Source organism: Phyllobates terribilis, unplaced genomic scaffold, assembly GCF_046119375.1.
Source record: "Phyllobates terribilis strain yellow unplaced genomic scaffold, ASM4611937v1 Scaffold_12__6_contigs__length_324123572, whole genome shotgun sequence".
Lineage (NCBI taxonomy): Eukaryota > Metazoa > Chordata > Amphibia > Anura > Dendrobatidae > Phyllobates > Phyllobates terribilis.
In genome coordinates this window covers 162,917,169-162,936,146 of record NW_027362772.1, presented here as the reverse complement: position 1 = coordinate 162,936,146, position 18,978 = coordinate 162,917,169, and the positions used below count along the sequence as shown (strand labels likewise).

At 41.3% G+C, this 18,978-nt stretch overlaps 1 protein-coding gene across 1 annotated transcript in view; it reads right to left on the bottom strand.

Annotated features, from left to right (window-relative positions):
• The window catches only part of LOC141172357 (myosin-binding protein C, fast-type-like), a 317,409-nt gene extending 310,057 nt beyond the window's left edge, over positions 1 to 7,352 (bottom strand). Inside the window, exon 1 of the mRNA XM_073656475.1 lies at positions 7,118 to 7,352. Within this exon, the coding sequence (XP_073512576.1) occupies positions 7,118 to 7,178 (61 nt within the window). The 5' untranslated portion in view covers positions 7,179 to 7,352. The remainder of the gene's footprint in view (positions 1 to 7,117) is intronic.
• Between the last annotated feature and the right edge of the window lie 11,626 nt (positions 7,353 to 18,978).

Genomic DNA, 18,978 nt, shown 5'->3' with positions numbered 1-18,978 from the left:
CAACACATTGATGAAGAAGTTTTGTCTTACATTGTGTTTTAATGTTTCTGTAGCTGATCCACCGCACGTAACGACATTTCAATCAGTCAAAATCTGCAGCAGAGACTAGCGTCTCTACTACAGAAATTGATTTGCTGCGGGGGAGTTTGGGTACGGGCCCATGATCATGAAATGCTACGGGTTTGAAGCTGTGTTTTTCTGCAGCATCAAACCTGCAGTGGCCAGATGTTACAGCATAGTGGATGGTATTTCTAGAAATCCAACATCCACTATGCGTGCATCTGAGGCTGTGGATCACCCGTGGACACTGACATGCAGCGCGTCTTTCAGGACCACAGCATGTGAAATTCACTTGCGGAGTTGCTAGTCTCTGCAACAAAAATTTAACTAAAGAGAAAATTTCAGCTTACCCCTGAGATGTAATCCCAGTCTGGCATGGAGCACGGAGTCCTCGCTGCTGCACAGTGCCTGGGTCAATGAAGAAGTGAAGATGGATCCTGCTCAACACACCGGGCAATTAATTAAAATTCAACAATCTTTATTGGCAAATCCTTTTAAAAATTTGTAGAAAAGAAAAAAAATGGACATCTCAGACGACAAAGCATATATTATGGGGTAGTGTGTATAAAAAATGGCATATGCGTTTCGAGTGAAAAACTCTTGAACACTGGCTATGTCTCATCAGTGTTGCGTGAGAAAATTCCATAAGTGAGGTCACCGGAGCTCTCAGCTTATCATCAGTTGATTGAATTCCAGTGACCTCACTTTCTCCAGCTCAGCGTCATACACTGCCTGGAGTGATCATACTCCCATCAATGTATAGAGTGCTGCCGGGTGATCGGATCGCCGTGGGACATCGGGATTGCTGCAGATAGGTGAGTATGAAGTGTTTTTTATTTTAATATCGATTTATTTTAGCTTTTTATTTTACACTGCGCACAGATGCCGGCTGAGGAGACTACTTCTCCCCTCAGCCGCACCTGCTTCCACTATTATCAGCGGGAGGGACTGTGAAATGATGGGAGGAGTCTACCGCGGTCAATCCTTTGTGCGTTTTTGCCACCTTTTTGACTCATTGACTTAAATTGAGTCAGTGAAATATGAAGCAAACATCCCCAGCAAATTCGCAAATAATTTTATACCTCCGTTTTTGCTGCGGATTGAAAAACGGAATGAAAACGTGGTGCTTACGGGGTTCTCTTCAGAGCCCTGATCTAGAGATCAATGGGGGTCTTAGTGGCTGAACCTCCAGCAGTCAGCAAGTTAAACCTTGCATTTAACATAAAACGCCATTAAAACTGAATCTCACACCTTTAGATTTCGAGATACCACTATGTGCGTTAAGTTTAATAAAGTCATCTAACTACGGAAATATCAAGAATGTAATTCATATCTGAGCTGTTTATTAAGTGTCGCTACGCTTCGTCACGCTGTATCACTTAGTCAGATTTTGTCACTCAGCAGTCAAAACTCCCCACGCTTGTTCATAAAATGAATGAATGATTTGTGGGTGGGATGCTGCAAATAGACATTGTATACTTTACTAAAAATTTCAGCTCATTGTAAAAAATTTTTTTCAGTTGTTTATATAATATAAAAAATCAGAAAAAGGTAACCCTAATTAAAAAATTACGATAAATTATGGAAATAGTATACAACTGTGGCTAAGTGTGCATCGGTGGAAGATTTTAACCAGTAAAGACCCAATTAGTTTGGGACATCCTGAGCTAGACACAGTTTAGCCATCTTTGGCACATGTTGGTGTAACGATATTACCTTCTTATTTATTGGTCAACGTGATTTTTGATGCTTTTTGATGACCAGTGGAGTTTTCCTATTTTAACATTTTTTATACACCTAATTTTTGTATTTTTATTTCTTCTGGTTTCATAAAAATAATGAAAAAATATAAAATAAAATACATTTTGACAATTATTCTGATTCTAAAATAAACCTTTTTAATGTGTTCACTAGCTTCTACATTTAATATATGACATGTCTATTTTAGGGTATTTTGGTCTTGGCCAAGGTTTCGACATTTATTGGCATAGGGTTGGCCATTTTATTCCCACAGTAACTGCAGTTTCACAGCTTTTCTAGAATGATTATTTTCACTCTTAGGGCTCTGATTAGACCCTGTAGAAGTCTCATAATACCAAAATCCCGACGATCACTTGATCAGTCCTATGATCAACGCGACCAATAGAGATAACGGAGTCAAAGCAGCGAAAAACCAAAGCAGCTAAATTTTCTCCTCCTGTCTTCTCTTCAGGGTCTACAATACTCTTTGACAGTGGAGGTCCCACCATTTGGATGCAACAGCCATAAAGTGTATCCAGATTGAATTTTTCTTTACAATGTAGACGGCATTAGATAGCTAACCCCAGCTATTGCCTGCACCGTTTACAGCAGTAGTTGTGACATTATTGCTTCAGCCATATCAAGAACTATCAGGGCAGTGGCAAAGATGCATGGCTAGGGTGGCATGGGGCAAGTAACTTCTTTGATGATCCATACCATAACATAACTACAAAATGTATTCATGCTGCATAGTCTTAAAAAGACAAAGGCTGTAAATAGACCTGTTTTGATTATGCAAGTGAGTCAAAAAGGGAACGTATTAGATCATTATGTCATACAGACTTTTATTCTTAAATGTACATGTCAAACATTGTCAAGACTTGGCAGATCCTATTGGCACTAAATCTGATCTTTCCACTCAAAACAAGGTCACAACACAGTTTAAAAGTGAAACATTAAAAGGATGTTCCACCAGAATGATATTACATTGGTCTTCAATATCATATTGATGAGGGTATGAAAATCAGTATCCCCATTAATCAGCCCTTCTCAGCTCCAGCGGTGGCCAGATGTATACAGTTGCCTGTTAGAACCCTCCTGTTTGTTTTTTACATCTTGTGTTTTGCGGTCACGTGACCATCTGCCTTTATATTCTAACTCCGCCTTTTTGGCTGTGCTGGACTTCAGTGTTGTTTGACTGTTTTGCTAGCCAGGTGCTTCTGTGCCTATATCTCTCAGTTTGCTTGGTCCTTTGGGACCTCTAGTACCTTTTGTCAGTTTATCTTTCGTTTCTGCATCAACTTTCTCTGTTCAGTAGGTGTCCCCTTTTTGTTCCAGTCCTTAGTTCTTTTAGGGACCCCTTCCCTTTACTCTATAGGTCTTCATTCAGACTAGCTTAGGACTAAGGCGGATCTGTTCGCTAGGAACAGGCAGCCCGCTATATCGTAGGGATTCAGCTTAGTCTTACTGTAGGGAAAGTTTTCCCCTTCTTTCCTTAGTTCTTGTTGCAGATTATAACATTGCCAAGTTGAAGAATGCAATCTGTCAACTGCTTAGTGGCCACTGCCGGATATTGCCCATGCCCGAATAAATCAACCATTTCTCTTTCAATGAACAATACCTAAAAATGTATAAAATATTACAATTGTAATGACTGCAACCTCTCTTAAACCATTTGAGGTGCTGGTATATTAATCTCAAAGCACCCCTGCAGTGGATTTATCAAGCACTTCTGACACACTCCACAGAACTCTAACTTATTCAAGAATCTTGGTCCTCAACCCCCATTCTCACACTGTGTACTCACTTTATAAAAGAGTTCTTCCAATATTGAAAATGATCCCCTATTGTTTAGATAGGGAATAACTTTCTAATTGCTGGAGGTTCGACTATTGGGACCTCCACCAATCCCAAGAATAGGACTCCAGAATTCCGAGAGCATGACTTTGTAGAGCCTCGTCTTGGATGGAGCGGAGATGTGCATGTTCAACCTCTGCCACCCTATGTGAGTGCTGGAGAAAACAGAGTACAGTCTCAGCTACTTTCCTGAATCCCATTGACAATCAGTAGAGTGGAAGTCAAGAATGTTCTCCTAACCACAACTCAAGATCATTACCTTCAGAACCCTGTTCTCATTAGTTCCAGAGTCCCATTTCGTTATTTTTTAAACTCGTTTTGTCGATTGTACAACATGAAAAGGTTACATCATAGAACAAAAGAGCAAACAGTATTTCTCATTGCTCATTAATTCTGTATGGCAATGTTAACCCTGCCTTTAACATACCATGGGTCTAATATCTTAACCAAAACCATAAGACTCCCATGTCAGACATTTAATATCACATACTTTATCAAGAGAGAATACTCCTCATCACCTGGGGACTAATGTGAGTCAGAGGATAATCAAACCAAGGCTTCCATACCTTATCAATTTTTGAGGACAATGTCTATTTTTATATACCCCCCTCTTATAGGAAGCTGCAGTATTTACCATATTTGTCCATAGCCAACAATTGAAATTCGAAACTAAATCTAAATCATTCTAAAGCCTGTATGATTCTAACTAGTAGTTCAAATTCATATCATATCCTCCAAGGTCCTCTATCAGTATTATCTATGGCTAACACAGTAAAAATACTTTCTTTGAATGTCAGGGGGATGAATGACCCTACAAAACGTTGAGTGATTTTTGATTTCTCAAAATCCAATTAGCCTTTAATCTTGTGCCGGTGGGAAATGCATATGACAGCCGATAATCTAAACTTCTGAAATGCAATATGGGTTGGGCAATGGTTTTCTTGCAACATATTAAAGTGACCAATGGGGCAGTACTACACACAGCTTAAATTCCCAGAACACTGCTGGGAGCTGACTTTTACTCAATTTGCAATTAATTATCCTCAGTAAACCATTCTGTCAAGGAGGTCATGTCTCTTGAGCACGCGGTCAGAAGACCATGTAACAGACTATGAATGCATCGCAATGCTCGGACTGGCCGGCGGCTCTACCGACCCAAGCGTAGTAGCTGCATAGAAATACATGCTGTCACGCTCAGGTAGGGAAAGCCACCGGCCAGTCCAAGCATTGCGATGCATTCATAGCCCGTGTTATATGGTCGTCTGACTGCGCCCTCAAGAGTCATGACCTCCTTGACAAAATGGTTTACTGAGGACAATTGCAAATTGACAAAAAATTGTCCATCTATGGCCATCTGACTGGGCTAATCTATCTCATATGGGTTTTGATATGGGGTTCATTGAATCAGCTCAATTAATATATTCCACCCCTACAGCCAGGGTAAAAACTAATGGTATATTAAAAAGCTATATTATATAGCTATAATTGTCAAAATGTTGGCAACTGTGATTAGAGCTTTTCCTAAGGTGCGAGAATTCCAATATGGGAGTTTATATGGAAAAAAAATGCTCCTTACATGGATGACATGCTGCTGTCTTTGGGAGATTGGCCCAATTCATTGAGAGCAATAATGGACATAAAAACGAACTTTTGTCTGTGGTCAAGACTCACCATTATCTGCGGCAAGTCTAATCTTATGGTAATAGAACCTACACCCCCTAACAATGTAGGGGCAGATGGTTAACTAAAAGTGATTACCAAAGATAAGTGTCTGGAGATACACATTAGCGAGACTCTATCAATACTACAACAGTACTTAATCACTTTCAGCATAAAGTGGTATCATGGTGCTAACTCTCTCTATCAGTGATAGGCAGAGCTTACTTAATTAAAATGATTTTTATGCCCCAAGAATAATGACGCAACTTGACTGCTTTTACATGTAGTATATTCTGCAAAATTAATAGTATTTTCCAAAGTTTGATATGGATTTTTCACTGATTTCAAATAATGTGAATTATCGAGAATTCAGGAAACTTATGGGATTTCTGATATGGCAAAATAAAGGTATACATAGCATACCGCAATTATTTATGCAGGGTCAATGTAAAACCTTTGAAATTCTTTAATAATTTGACCTATGATGCAGGTTTTATCAATATCTCCAATTGAGGCATGCATATATAATACGAGATAAAACAAGACCCTTGAGACCATTATCTGACGTCCTTTTTGTAAGCCTTATAGCTAGAATGGACAGCACTCACAGACTTATATATGGTATATACATTATTGGTGAAGTTACCCTTAAAAGGAGCCTGACATTCTACTCGGCAGCACAGGTCCTGTTTATATGGGTTGCTGTGCTGCCGAGAAAGATAATCTTTTAGGCAAACAAAAAAATAATTTCACCCAAAGAAAGAGTATTTTGCTCATTCATCAGGTGATCGGCAGCCTGTTTATACCACATGAGTATTGGGCAAAAAGTGCTCGTTCCCGATAAATGTGCAGTGTAAATGCACCTTAAGAGTTGAGTATCAAAATGATCTACAGTAAGTCCAGATTGTGAAGACAAATGGGGCGATGTTTTACAAGGAGTTTCTAAGATTTTACTTTAAGGAAAACTAAATACAGAAAATGTGCAAAAAAACAATATTAACCCAGCATTTAATATTTAAAACTGAGAAATACATATAGAAATCCCTGTGTGCCTCATTGTTTCTGTCGCATACACAAGTCTTAGCTCGGAGGGCTGGGCTCTGATCCTTTCCTCTTTGGACACATCAGGACCTCAGCAGTGTCCTTGTCACACACCTATCTTTGCTCAGAGGGCTGGGCTTTGCTCCTTTCCTCTTTGGCCACATCAGGACCTCAGTAATGTTTTTGTCACACACCTGGACTCTGTTGCGTTACTCTGTGGCCACAACCCGGCCACAACCCTTTGCTGTGCGTCATATTGATTTCCCAGGTTACCCAGCAAACTTCAGTGGTAGCATCACCAAAGTCCTTTTAGAACTGACTAAAACTATGTAAACTATGTGTTCAGTGACTTTGTGCTTTGAGTCAGCCACTCTCAGATGCAATCATCTATGAAAACTCTGGTTGCTTCTACAACTTGCATCTACTTCCTGTGTCAGACCTGCTGATTAACCTTCCATCTGCTGTAAGCACAACAAACTTATCTAGATTTGTTCACACTTCTATCTCTCCTGAGTCACAGTGTATCTTTTCTATAAACAAGTTTCCCTCCTTGTCTCTGCTGCCAGTGGCTATCCAATGTATGCTGATTAACCCTTTGTCTGCCGTATGCATAACTACCTCTCCTGTGGACTAGTTCACTAAAACGCTGCTGTAATTCCTGGACTGGCTATACATTTTCTGTTCCCGTGCTCATCTACACCCCTGTTTTAGTGTCTCCTGGTGTATCCTGCTCAACTTGTCTGCTTGCCATCCAGCTTACCCTTTTTTCCTGTTCCTTTCAGTTGCACCTGCCATATTCCTGTTCCTGGCCGCTGCGCCATCGCCTTTGGTCCGTATGTTCACCCTGACTTGCAGCTTATCAAATTCACCTCAACAGGTGCACCTTAACAGTTCCCTCTCTTCCTTCTCCTCTTCTTCACTGTCCTGGCTCCAAGAAAACTTCAGCAGGAACCTCCCCTCTCTTCCTGGAGATGGACAAGAGGATCATTAATCACTACCCAATTAAGGTCCACCCTCTCAGCCAGTCACCTGATGAAAATAGAACGGATCAGCAGGAGATTATCACCCCTGTGTTTTCTGAAGGATTTTTCCAAGACTAACTGCTTCAAGATCATGCAAAAAATGCCATCATGTATAATTGCAAAACACTGAAACAAATATCAACATTTTACATGCTGTAAACATAAAAAATTACCGATTGTTTTCCGAAAATAATTCTATTAAGTTCCTTATGAGAATCACTGATAGATTATATAAGTTTATCTGTGCAAAAGTACATTATATTTTACACTGATTTAGGAGTTTTAAGAATATTTGCAAGCCAAAGATATTACGGGTAGCATAATATATTTTTGGTTTATCATAATATAGTACTTTTCAATGACAACTGCTTGTGAACAAACACTCATTGCTGATTATTTGTTGTTTCCTTAAGACATTTTGGTTGGATGCAAAGTCTTCATAGTAGTAAATAGACTCAACATGTCATATCAATGTCTCTCTGTAAAAAGAGTCAAGTGTCATCCTTATTGCAGGAAGAAATCAGGTAGCAGGTGGTTAAGGACTAAAGACTGGGTGTGAAAGCAGCCAAATATTATCATCACTCTTGGTATTCACTAGCCCATTGGTCATCTCAAAGGAACTCCAACTCTCTATCCTTTGGATATTTAAGATAAGCATATTAAATATTTAATGGAGTAAACACTTATCATGCCAAATATCGAGAAATGGAAGATGGTCACATTATGCCCTTTATGGAAATGTCATCTCATGTTGTGGCTCTGCCAGTTTTCTAACTAATCCAACTCTAACATTCTATGACTCTAGGAATCTATAATTCTAATCTCCTCTAAATTAAAGGGTTATTCCCAAAATTAGAATGTGATCTTATAATAATGTACATATATAGCAATTAATTTGTGCAAATATAACTCATTATAAAATCTGCACCATTTTGTATGTATCACTGCCAAAGGTCGCCCCTCCAGGTTTTATTTACCCTCCATGTGCCACTGAACCAGTCCTGCTGTAGTTCTAGTCTCCTTGTCGGGCATATGCAGTGAGTGTAGTCTCTCTCAGCTGGATGCTCTTCTCTGCTTCCACCACTGATATAGAGTGCATTCTAAGAAGTCTAAAATATATTCCACTGTATGGACAGAACACTGTACACTAGTCTGTCAGATTGATGTTATTGTCTGCCGTCTACATCAACTAGCTACATGTATGTTTTACATCATTGATCTACAGTGGGTACAGAAAGTATTCAGACCCCTTTAAATTTTTCACTCTTTGTTTTATTGCAACCATTTGGTAAATTCTAAAAAGTTCATTTTTTTTCTCATTAAATTACACTCTGCACCCCATCTTGACTGAAAAAAAAAAAGAGATGTAGAAATTTTTGCAAATTTATTAAAAAAGAAAAACTGAAATATCACATGGTCATAAGTATTCAGACTCTGGACCTCAGACTTGGCCAAAGGTTCACCTTCCAACAAGACAATGACCCTAAACACACAGCTAAAATAACAAAGGAGCGGCTAGAGAAAAACTCTGTGACCATTCTTGACTGGCCCAGCCAGAGCCCTGACCTAAACCCAATTGAGCATCTCTGGAGAGAGCTGAGAATGGCTGTCCACCAACTGGAAAAAGGTGTGAACAACTTGTTGCATCATTCCCAAGAAGACTCATGGCTGTACTGGCTCAAAAGGGGGCTTCTACTCAATACTGAGCAAAGGGTCTGAATACTTATGACCATGTGATATTTCAGTTTTTCTTTTTTAACAAATTTGCAAAAATTTCTACGTTTCTGTTTTTTTTCAGTCAAGATGGGGTACAGTGTGTACTTTAATGAGAAAAAAAAATTAACTTTTTAGAATTTACCAAATAGGCTGCTATGAAACAAAGAGTGAAAAATTTAAAGGCATCTGAATACTTTCCGTACCCACTGTATTAGCTGAATTAAAGCATAGATCAAGCATCCTGCACTCCTCTGTGTTCTCCCTGTGCAATGAAGTGTGTAATAACTAGATAGAGCAGATCTGACACAAGCAGGACTGACCTGTGTTTGATGCCGGCTGCTGACAGATCAGCGTCGTGAAACTGTTAATGTTGCTCGGTTGATGCATATGGCAGAAGATAATCTTCAGCCATAAGCATCAACAGATTGACATTTCCATAGCGCTGCTTCAAAAAGAGCCACAAAGTACTACCACAAAGTACTACCACTGAGGTATAAGACCATATAGCATTCAATTGAGAACCATGCACTGCCAGCCAGCTCTATGCAATGCAAAATTTGAGATTTATTGTATGTCTAAGGAAGCTGTGATTAATTTTTATATTTGTAGGAAAGAATCTAAACTTCTCAGTAGAATCTTAAGTAATTACATTAATTACTTCTACAGATAATCAATATCGTTTCAATAAACTTTGCATCAATCCATTGAACAGGTATAAAACCTTTGTAATATATCAATATTAGAGAAATAAGCTTTCTTTGCATTTATTAGCCAATTGGTATCCTCCTTCTCTTCACACCGATGCTTTTTGATCTCTGAAAAACAGCTAAAATACAAAAAAGATGGATTTTATACTAAGCTATGCAATAGAGATTGTTTTAACAGCTAATGTGAGAATATTATCATAAGATTTTAATTGAGCTTAGTAGAACATAGCTCATGGGGTATGGAAAGAAAGAGGAAAAAAAACTGAAAATAAAACCCACATAAAGATTATAATAAAAAATAAATAAAGGAAAATTAAGAAAAAAAGAGAAATGTAATATTACCATTGTGCTCAGTATCTCAGCTTGCTTCATGCACTGCTTAAAAAATAAAGGGAACACTTAAACAACAGAATATAACTCCAAGTAAATCAAACTTCTGTGAAATCAAACTGTCCACTTAGGAAGCAACAATGATTGACAATCAATTTCACATGCTGTTGTTCAAATGGAATAGACAATATATGGAAATTATTGGCAATTATCAAGACACCCTCAATAAAGGAGTGGTTCTGCAGGTGGGGACCACAGACCACATCTCAGTACCATTGCTTTCTGGCTGATGTTTTGGTCACTTTTGAATATTGGTTGTGCTTTCACACTCGTGGTAGCATGAGACGGACTCTACAACCCACAGAACTTGCTCAGGTAATGCAGCTCATCCAGGATGGCACATCAATGCAAGCTGTGGCAAGAAGGTTTGCTGTGTCTGTCAGCGTAGTGTCCAGAGGCTGGCGGCGCTACCAGCCTCTGCTCTTCACAGATGAAAGCAGGTTCACACTGAGCACATGTGACAGACGTGACAGACGTGACAGAGTCCGGAGATACCGTGGAGAGCGATCTGCTGCCTGTAACATCCTTCAGCATGACCGGTTTGGCTCTGGGTCAGTAATGGTGTGGGGTGGCATTTCTTTGGAGGGCCGCACAACCCTCCATGTGCTCGCCAGATGTAGCCTGACTGCCATTAGGTACCGAGATGAGATCCTAAGACCCCTTGTGAGACTATATGCTGGTGCGGTTGACCCTGGGTTCCTCCTAATGCAGGACAATGCCAGACCTCATGTAGCTGGAGTGTGTCAGAAATTCCTGCAAGATGAAGGCATTGAAGCCATGAATGTGATATTTCAGTTTTTCTTTTTTAATAAATTTGCAAAAATTTCTACATTTCTGGGGTTTTTTTCAGTCAAGATGGGGTGCAGAGTATACTTTAATGAGAAAAAAAATTGAACTTTTTAGAATTTACCAAGTGGCTTCAATGAAACAAAGGGTGAAAAATTTACAGGAGTCTGAATACTTTCCGTACCCATTGTATGTTTTGTTCTACACATTTTTCTTCCTTTATATGGATTGGAACAACAGAAAAAAGACAGAAAAAAAGGCAAATTGGACATAATGTCACACAAAACCCCAAAAATGGTTCGAACAAAATTGTTCACACCCTCAACTTAATATTTGATTACAAACTCTTTTTAATATATAACTGCAATCATTAGCTTCCTATAAAATATCAACAAGCTTCTTACACCTCTCAACTGTAATTTTGAACCACTCTTCTTATGCAGACTGCTCCAGGTCTCTCATACTTGAAGGTGCCTTCTCCTAACAGCAATTTTAATATCTTTCAACAGTTGTTCAATGGGATTTAGATCTGGAGTCATTGCTGGTCACTTCAGAACTCTCCTGCGCTTACTTTTCATCCATTTCTGGGTGCTTCTTGAAGTATGTTTGGCGACATTATCCTGCTGGAAGACCCATGACCTAGGACACAAACCCAGCTTTCTGACACTGGGCACTACATTGTGACCCAAAATCCTTTGGAAATCTTGATATTTCATGTTGCCTCGCACACAGTCAATGCGTCCAGTGCCAGAGGCAGCAAAGCAACCCGAAACATCTTTAAACATCAACCATATTTGTCTGTAGGTACTGTGTTCTTTTCTTTGTAGGCCTCATTCTGTTTTTGGCAAATAGTAGAATGATGTGCTTTACCAAAAAGCGCTATATTGGTCTCATCTGTCCACAAAACATTTTCCGAGAAGGATTTTTGCTTACTCACATACATTTTAACTGACTACTCTCTAGCTTTTTTATGTCTTTGTGTCAGCAGTGGAGTTCTCCAGGGTCTTCTTCCAAAGCGTTTAATTTCATTCAAATGGCGACGGATAGTTTGCGCTAACACTGATACACCCTGAGGCTGCAAGACAGCTTAAATTTCTTTGGAGCTTGATTGGGACTGTTAATCTACCATTTGGACTATCTTGCTTTGCAACATGTCATCAATTTTTCTCTGCCATCTTTGTCCAGGGAGATTAGATACAGTCTCAGACTGCTCCAGGTCTCTCATATTTGAAGGTGCCTTCTCCTAACAGCAATTTTAATATCTTTCAACAGTTGTTCAATGGGATTTAGATCTGGAGTCATTGCTGGTCACTTCAGAACTCTCCTGCGCTTACTTTTCATCCATTTCTGGGTGCTTCTTGAAGTATGTTTGGCGACATTATCCTGCTGGAAGACCCATGACCTAGGACACAAACCCAGCTTTCTGACACTGGGCACTACATTGTGACCCAAAATCCTTTGGAAATCTTGAGATTTCATGTTGCCTCGCACACAGTCAATGCGTCCAGTGCCAGAGGCAGCAAAGCAACCCGAAACATCTTTAAACATCAACCATATTTGTCTGTAGGTACTGTGTTCTTTTCTTTGTAGGCCTCATTCTGTTTTTGGTAAACAGTAGAATGATGTGCTTTACCAAAAAGAGCTATCTTGGTCTCATCTGACCACAAAACATTTTCCGAGAAGAATTTTTGCTTACTCACATACATTTTAACTGACTACTCTCTAGCTTTTTTATGTCTTTGTGTCAGCAGTGGAGTTCTCCAGGGTCTTCTTCCAAAGCGTTTAATTTCATTCAAATGGCGACGGATAGTTTGCGCTAACACTGATACACCCTGAGGCTGCAAGACAGCTTAAATTTCTTTGGAGCTTGATTGGGACTGTTAATCTACTATTTGGACTATCTTGCTTTGCAACATTGCATCAATTTTTCTCTGCCTTCTTTGTCCAGGGAGATTAGATACAGTGCCACGGTTTGTAAACTTCTTAATTATGTTGCGCACCACGGACAAAGAACAATCAAGACCTTTAGAGATGGACTTTTAACCTTGAGATTGTTGATATTTTTCAACAATTTTGGTTCTCAAGTCCTCAGACTGTTTTCTTCTCATCTTTCTGTTCTCCATGCTTAGTGTGGCACACAGAAACACACAATGAAAATATTGAGTCAACTTCTCCCCTTTTTATCTGGTTTCAGGTATGATTTTCATATTGCCCACACCTGTTATTTGCCACAGGTGAGTTTAAACAAGCATCGCATGCTTCAAACAATTTTTTTTAATCCCAATTGTGGAAAGTTGACATTTTGTTCAAGCTATGGGAAGCTATGTGGGACTCATGTTGTATATGGGAGGCTATGTGGGGCTCATATTGTATATTGGAGGCTTTGCTGGCTTATACTCTATTTTGGAGGCTATGTGGTGCACATGCTGTATATGGGAGGCTATATGGGGCTCATGCTGTATATATGTCACGCCAGGTCTGGGAAAGACTTAGTGTAACACAGAGGGAAGAGGGAAAGGGAGCCCAGACACTATAGAAAGGGGGAAGTGGAGACCTCCTAGTCTGGTCTAGTGTCACCCTGTCTCAACTACCATCCCTATATTGCCTCTTCAGCAATCGCCGCACTCGTGCCTCGCCCTATCTTTCCCTGGCATATGGCCTAGGCTAGGGATGGGAGGAGATGAGCACTAGTCGATCTCCACTAAACTCTATAGACAACAAGGGTAGACAAACAGGGGGAGAATGCTTAGCTTTAGACGACTACAGACAAATGCGAACTCGGCCTCAAGCTCCAGAGAGGACGAAGTACTGCTCTTGCTAAGACTTCACAAGTAGAAATGACTATAGCCGACACTTCCCTCTCAGACACACCAGTTATATATACACCCAGGCCTGGGAGCTAATTACCAGAGGGAGGTAGCCGCTAGGTCCTAAAGACAGCCTCTCATCTAAGAAGATGTCTATAAAGCCAAATGGAGAGATCTCCTGCAACCAACTGCAGGGCGACTGTCTGTCACCTCTGATACACCTGTGACAGTACCCCCCCCCTGTACGAGTGGCCTCCGGACACTCAGGACCGGGTTTCACAGGAAAAAAGGTGTGGAAGGAGCGAACCAATCTGGGAGCATTCACCTCTGACACTGAAACCCACATCCTCTCCTCTGGACCATAGCCTTTCCAGTGCACCAAGTATTGTAGAGAACGATGTTGGAGACAAGAATCTACAATCCTTGAAATCTGGAACTCCAGATTACCATCAACCATTACTGGGGGCGGTGGTAGAGGTGAGGGCTCAAGAGGTTCCACATACTTTTTGAGTAAGGACCTGTGGAACACATCGTGGACCTCAAGGGCCTGAGGAAGTTCAAGACGAAACACTGCTGAGTTAATGACAGCGGTTATTTTATAGGGACCAATAAACCTAGGTCCCAGCTTCCAAGAAGGAACTTTCAGTCTTATATTCCTGGTAGACAACCACAAAAAGTCATTCACATTCAGGTCTGGACCTGGCAAGCGTTTTCTGTCTGCCATAGGTTTTTACCTGTCTCCCATGATCTTTAACTTACTCAGAACACCCTGCCATACCGAGGAGAGCAATGAAGCAAACCGTTCCTCCTCAGGAACTCCTGATGCTCCTCCCCTACTAAAGGTACCAAACTGTGGGTGATAACCGTATGCTCCGAAGAACGGTGACCTGCCAGTGAATTCTTGCTGATGATTATTAATGGCAAATTCTGCCAGCGGTAAGTAGGATGCCCAATCCTCCTGATTTTCGGAGATGAAACACCTGAGGTAGGTCTCCAAGTTCTGATTGACACGCTTGGTCTGACCATTCGACTGAGGGTGGAAGGCAGAGGAAAAGGACAGCTGCACCCGCAGTCAAGAACAGAATGCCTTCCAGAACTTGGAAACAGACTGGGTCCCCCCGATCTGACACCACATCGGAGGGAACCCCGAGAAGCTTCAAAATCTCATTTATGAACATTTGAGCAAGTGTCTTGGCATTTGGAAGGGCAGGCAATGCGACGAAGTAAACCATTTTACTGAACCTATCTACTACCACAAAAACCACCGTTTTGCCTGCAGAAACCGGTAGGTCAGTAATAAAATCCATGGACAAGTGTGTCCATGGCCTACAGGGGATAGGTAGCGGAAGAAGAGTACCAGACTGACGGACAGGTATTCGAAACCTTAGAACGCGCGCAAATACTACAAGCAGCTACGTGTTCAATCACATCCCGATGCAACCCCAGAACCAAAAACGATGAGAGAGGAGATCCATGGTTGCCTTACCACCTGGATGGCCAGCAAGCACAGAGTTATGATGTTCTTTAATTACTTTGTGGCGCAGATCAAATGGTACAAATAACTTTCCTGAAGGGCAGGAAGCAGGGGCGTCCCCATGTGCCTCCAACACTTCACCCTCCTGTTCAGGATAAAGTGCCGAAATGACTACCCCTTTCTGTAATATTGGGGCAGGGTTCTCATGGTCATCACCACCAGGGAAGCTCCAAGACAAAGCATCAGCCTTAACATTTTTGACGAAAGTGACAACAAAATTGAACCTAGTAAAATACAGGGACCATCTGACTTGCCTAGGATTGAGATGTTTAGCTGACTGAAGATATGACAGGTTCTTATGGTCAGTAATAACAGATATTAGAATGGATAGCCCCCTCCAACCAATGTCGCCATTCCTCGAATGCCAATTTGATCGCCAAAAGTTCCCTATTACCCACGTCATAATTTCTCTCAGCCGAATACAAGTTTTTAGAAAATAAGGCGCATGGACATTTACCAGGGGACAAACCCTGAGACAACACAGCCCCAACCCCGACATCCGACGCATCAACCTCCATAATAAAGTGTTGAGAAACATTGGGTTGACTGAGTATAGGTGCAGTGGCAAAATGATTCTTTAAGGAAGAAAAAGCCTGGAGAGAAGCATCCGACAATTTGAAAAAATCAGATCCCTTCTTAGTCATGTCAGTAAGAGGTTTCAAAATAACAGAGTAATTTTGGATTAATTTCCGATGAAAATTAGTAAAGCCCAGAAAACGTTATAGAGCCTTCAGGTTCTCGGGACATTCCCAGTCAAGGACTGCACGAATCTTCTCCGGATCCATCCGAAAACTCGAAGATTACAACAAGTACCCCAAAAACTGCACCTCCTGAACAGCGAAAACACATTTTTCTAGTTTGGCATACCGTTAATCCCTTAATATCTGGAGCACCTGCTTGACATGCCCCCGATCAGTCTCAAAATCAGGTGAGTAAACCAAAATATCGTCCAGATAGACCACCACAAACCTCCCCACCAAATGATGGAAAATATAATTTATTAAATGCTGGAATACCGCAGGTGCATTGGTCAAACCAAAAGGCATAACCAGACTCTCAAAATGTCCTTCCGGGGTATTGAATGCTGTTTTCCATTTGCCCCCTTCTCTGATTCTAACCAGGTTGTAGGCTCCCCTTAAATCCAATTTGGAAAATTCCTTAGTTCCCACAACCTGGCTGAACAAATCAGGAATCAGAGGAAAAGGGTATGGATCATGTTTTTAATTTGATTTAATTCTCATATGCAAATTGCCTCTTCAGAGAAAAAGACGACTTGTACTCTATAGCGCCACCTATTGGAAGCAGCAATCCTACAAGTCACAATCAACCCTTTAACGAGTCATACAATATGACTTAGGATAAAAGCCAAATTAGAATCTCAATTTGCAGACACGGTGTTTCGGGCTGTTGGCCCTCATCAGTGCAAAGAATGAGCACTGATTTGGCTAGGTGAGAGGCTCTGGACTGAGGTCTAAGGGGTAGCGTTTCTCCTTATGGAGAGTGACACACCAGCTCTGGCACGTCAAGGTAGGCAGGCTTATTCGCCATGCAATGCTCCTCTGGGAAATTTAATATGCAAATTGCCTCTTCAGAGAAAAAGAGGACTTGTACTCTATAGCGCCACCTATTGGAAGCAGCAATCCTACAAGTCACAATCAACCCTTTAACGAGTCATGCAATATGACTTAGGATAAAAGCCAAATTAGAATCTCAATTTGCAGACACGGTGTTTCGGGCTGTTGGCCCTCGTCAGTGCAAAGTATGAGCACTGATTTGGCTAGGTGAGAGGCTCTGGACTGAGGTCTAAGGGGTAGCGTTTCTCCTTATGGAGAGTGACACACCAGCTCTGGCACGTCAAGGTAAGCAGGCTTACTCGCTATGCAATGCTCCTCTGGGAAATTTAATATGCAAATTGCCTCTTCAGAGAAAAAGAGGACTTGTACTCTATAGCGCCACCTATTGGAAGTAGCATTCCTACAAGTCACAATCAACCCTTTAACGAGTCGTGCAATATGACTTAGGATAAAAGCCAAATCAGAATCTCAATTTGCAGACACAGTGTTTCAGGCTGTTGGCCCTCATCAGTGCAAAGTATGAGAACTGATTTGGCTAGGTGAGAGGCTCTGGACAGAGGTCTAAGGGGTAGCATTTCTCCTTATGGAGAGTGACACACCAGCTCTGGCACGTCAAGGTAAGGAGGCTTATTCGCCATGCAATGCTCCTCTGGGAAATTTAATATGCAAATTGCCTCTTCAGAGAAAAAGAGGACTTGTACTCTATAGCGCCGTTTAATTCTCAGAAATCTAAACAGGGACGTAGACCGCCATCATTTTTCTTCACAAAGAAGTACCCTGCGATGATGAGGGTCTGATATGTCCCTTCTCCAGACTTTCCGCAATGAAATCCTTTATGGCTTGTTTCTCAGGGCCAGAAAGATTATACAGTCTGGACTTCGGTAGTTTAGCTCCTGGGGTCAGGTTAATAGGACAATCATAAGCACGATGAGGAGGCAAATCCTGACACCCCCTATCAGAAAAAAATGTCCTCAAAACCAGACAGAAAAGCAGGTAAAATTTCCATAGAGACAGTAGCAAGTGAAATTTCTAAACAGTTCTCATGGCAGTAATCTCCCCATTCAATAATCTCCCCAGTTTGCCAATCCACCAGTGGATTATGTTTAACAAGCCAAGATATATTCAAAACAATCGGTGTGGGAAGATTGTCCAGAACATAGCAAGGGATTATTTCACAATGAACTCATCCTACCTGCAGTTTTACATTATGTACAATCTGAGTAAATGGTTTCTGTGCAAGTGGCGCCGAGTCAATGGCAAAAATGGAAATAGGTTCAGCTAAAGCACAGCAAGCAAGACCATGAGTTTTCACAAGCTCAGCATCAACCATGCTGACTCCAGTTCCACTGTCAACAAACACAGTAATTTTCTCAGTTTTGCTCTCTAGTACCACCTCAGCTGTCAGGACAAAGCGGGAACTGCAGTTTTGTCACAAATGCACCCCTTATTTATCCAATTCCACACTACCAAATCGAGTCTCCTTTTGTTTAGGAATTGAAGGACAGGTCCCAACAAAATGTCCCTTTTTCCCACAAAAAAAGCATACTCCTTTTTTCTTGCGAATCTCTGGGGAGATGCACGATGTAGAGACACCCCTAAGTGCATGGGTTCCTCCACCTCCCCCACTACTGGTTTAACCCCAGACCACTCCCCTGGCAGAGGTACACAGCCCTACAAGAAGGCCCCGGAGAAGGTGGTCTCACCCGTCTGTCCGGAAGGCGTCTATCAAGACGTATAGCCAAGGACATGGCAGCCTCCAAGGACTGAGGGGTTTCATATACTGCCAAGGCATCTTTCAACCTTTCAGTAAGCCCCTCACAAAATTGACTTCTAAGGGCTGAGTCATTCCATTTGGAATCCGTTGCCCATCTACGGAATTCCGAACTCTACGTTTCCACTGACCGATTCCCCTGCTGAAGACGAAGTAGCCTACACTAAGTCAAGGTGACTCAGTCAGGGTCATCATAGATGAGGGCCAGAGATCCAAAAAACCCCTCCACAGACTGGAGACAAACCGAGTCCTGCGGTAACGAAAACGCCCACGACTGAGGATCTCCCTGCAATAGAGAGATCACAATGCCAACC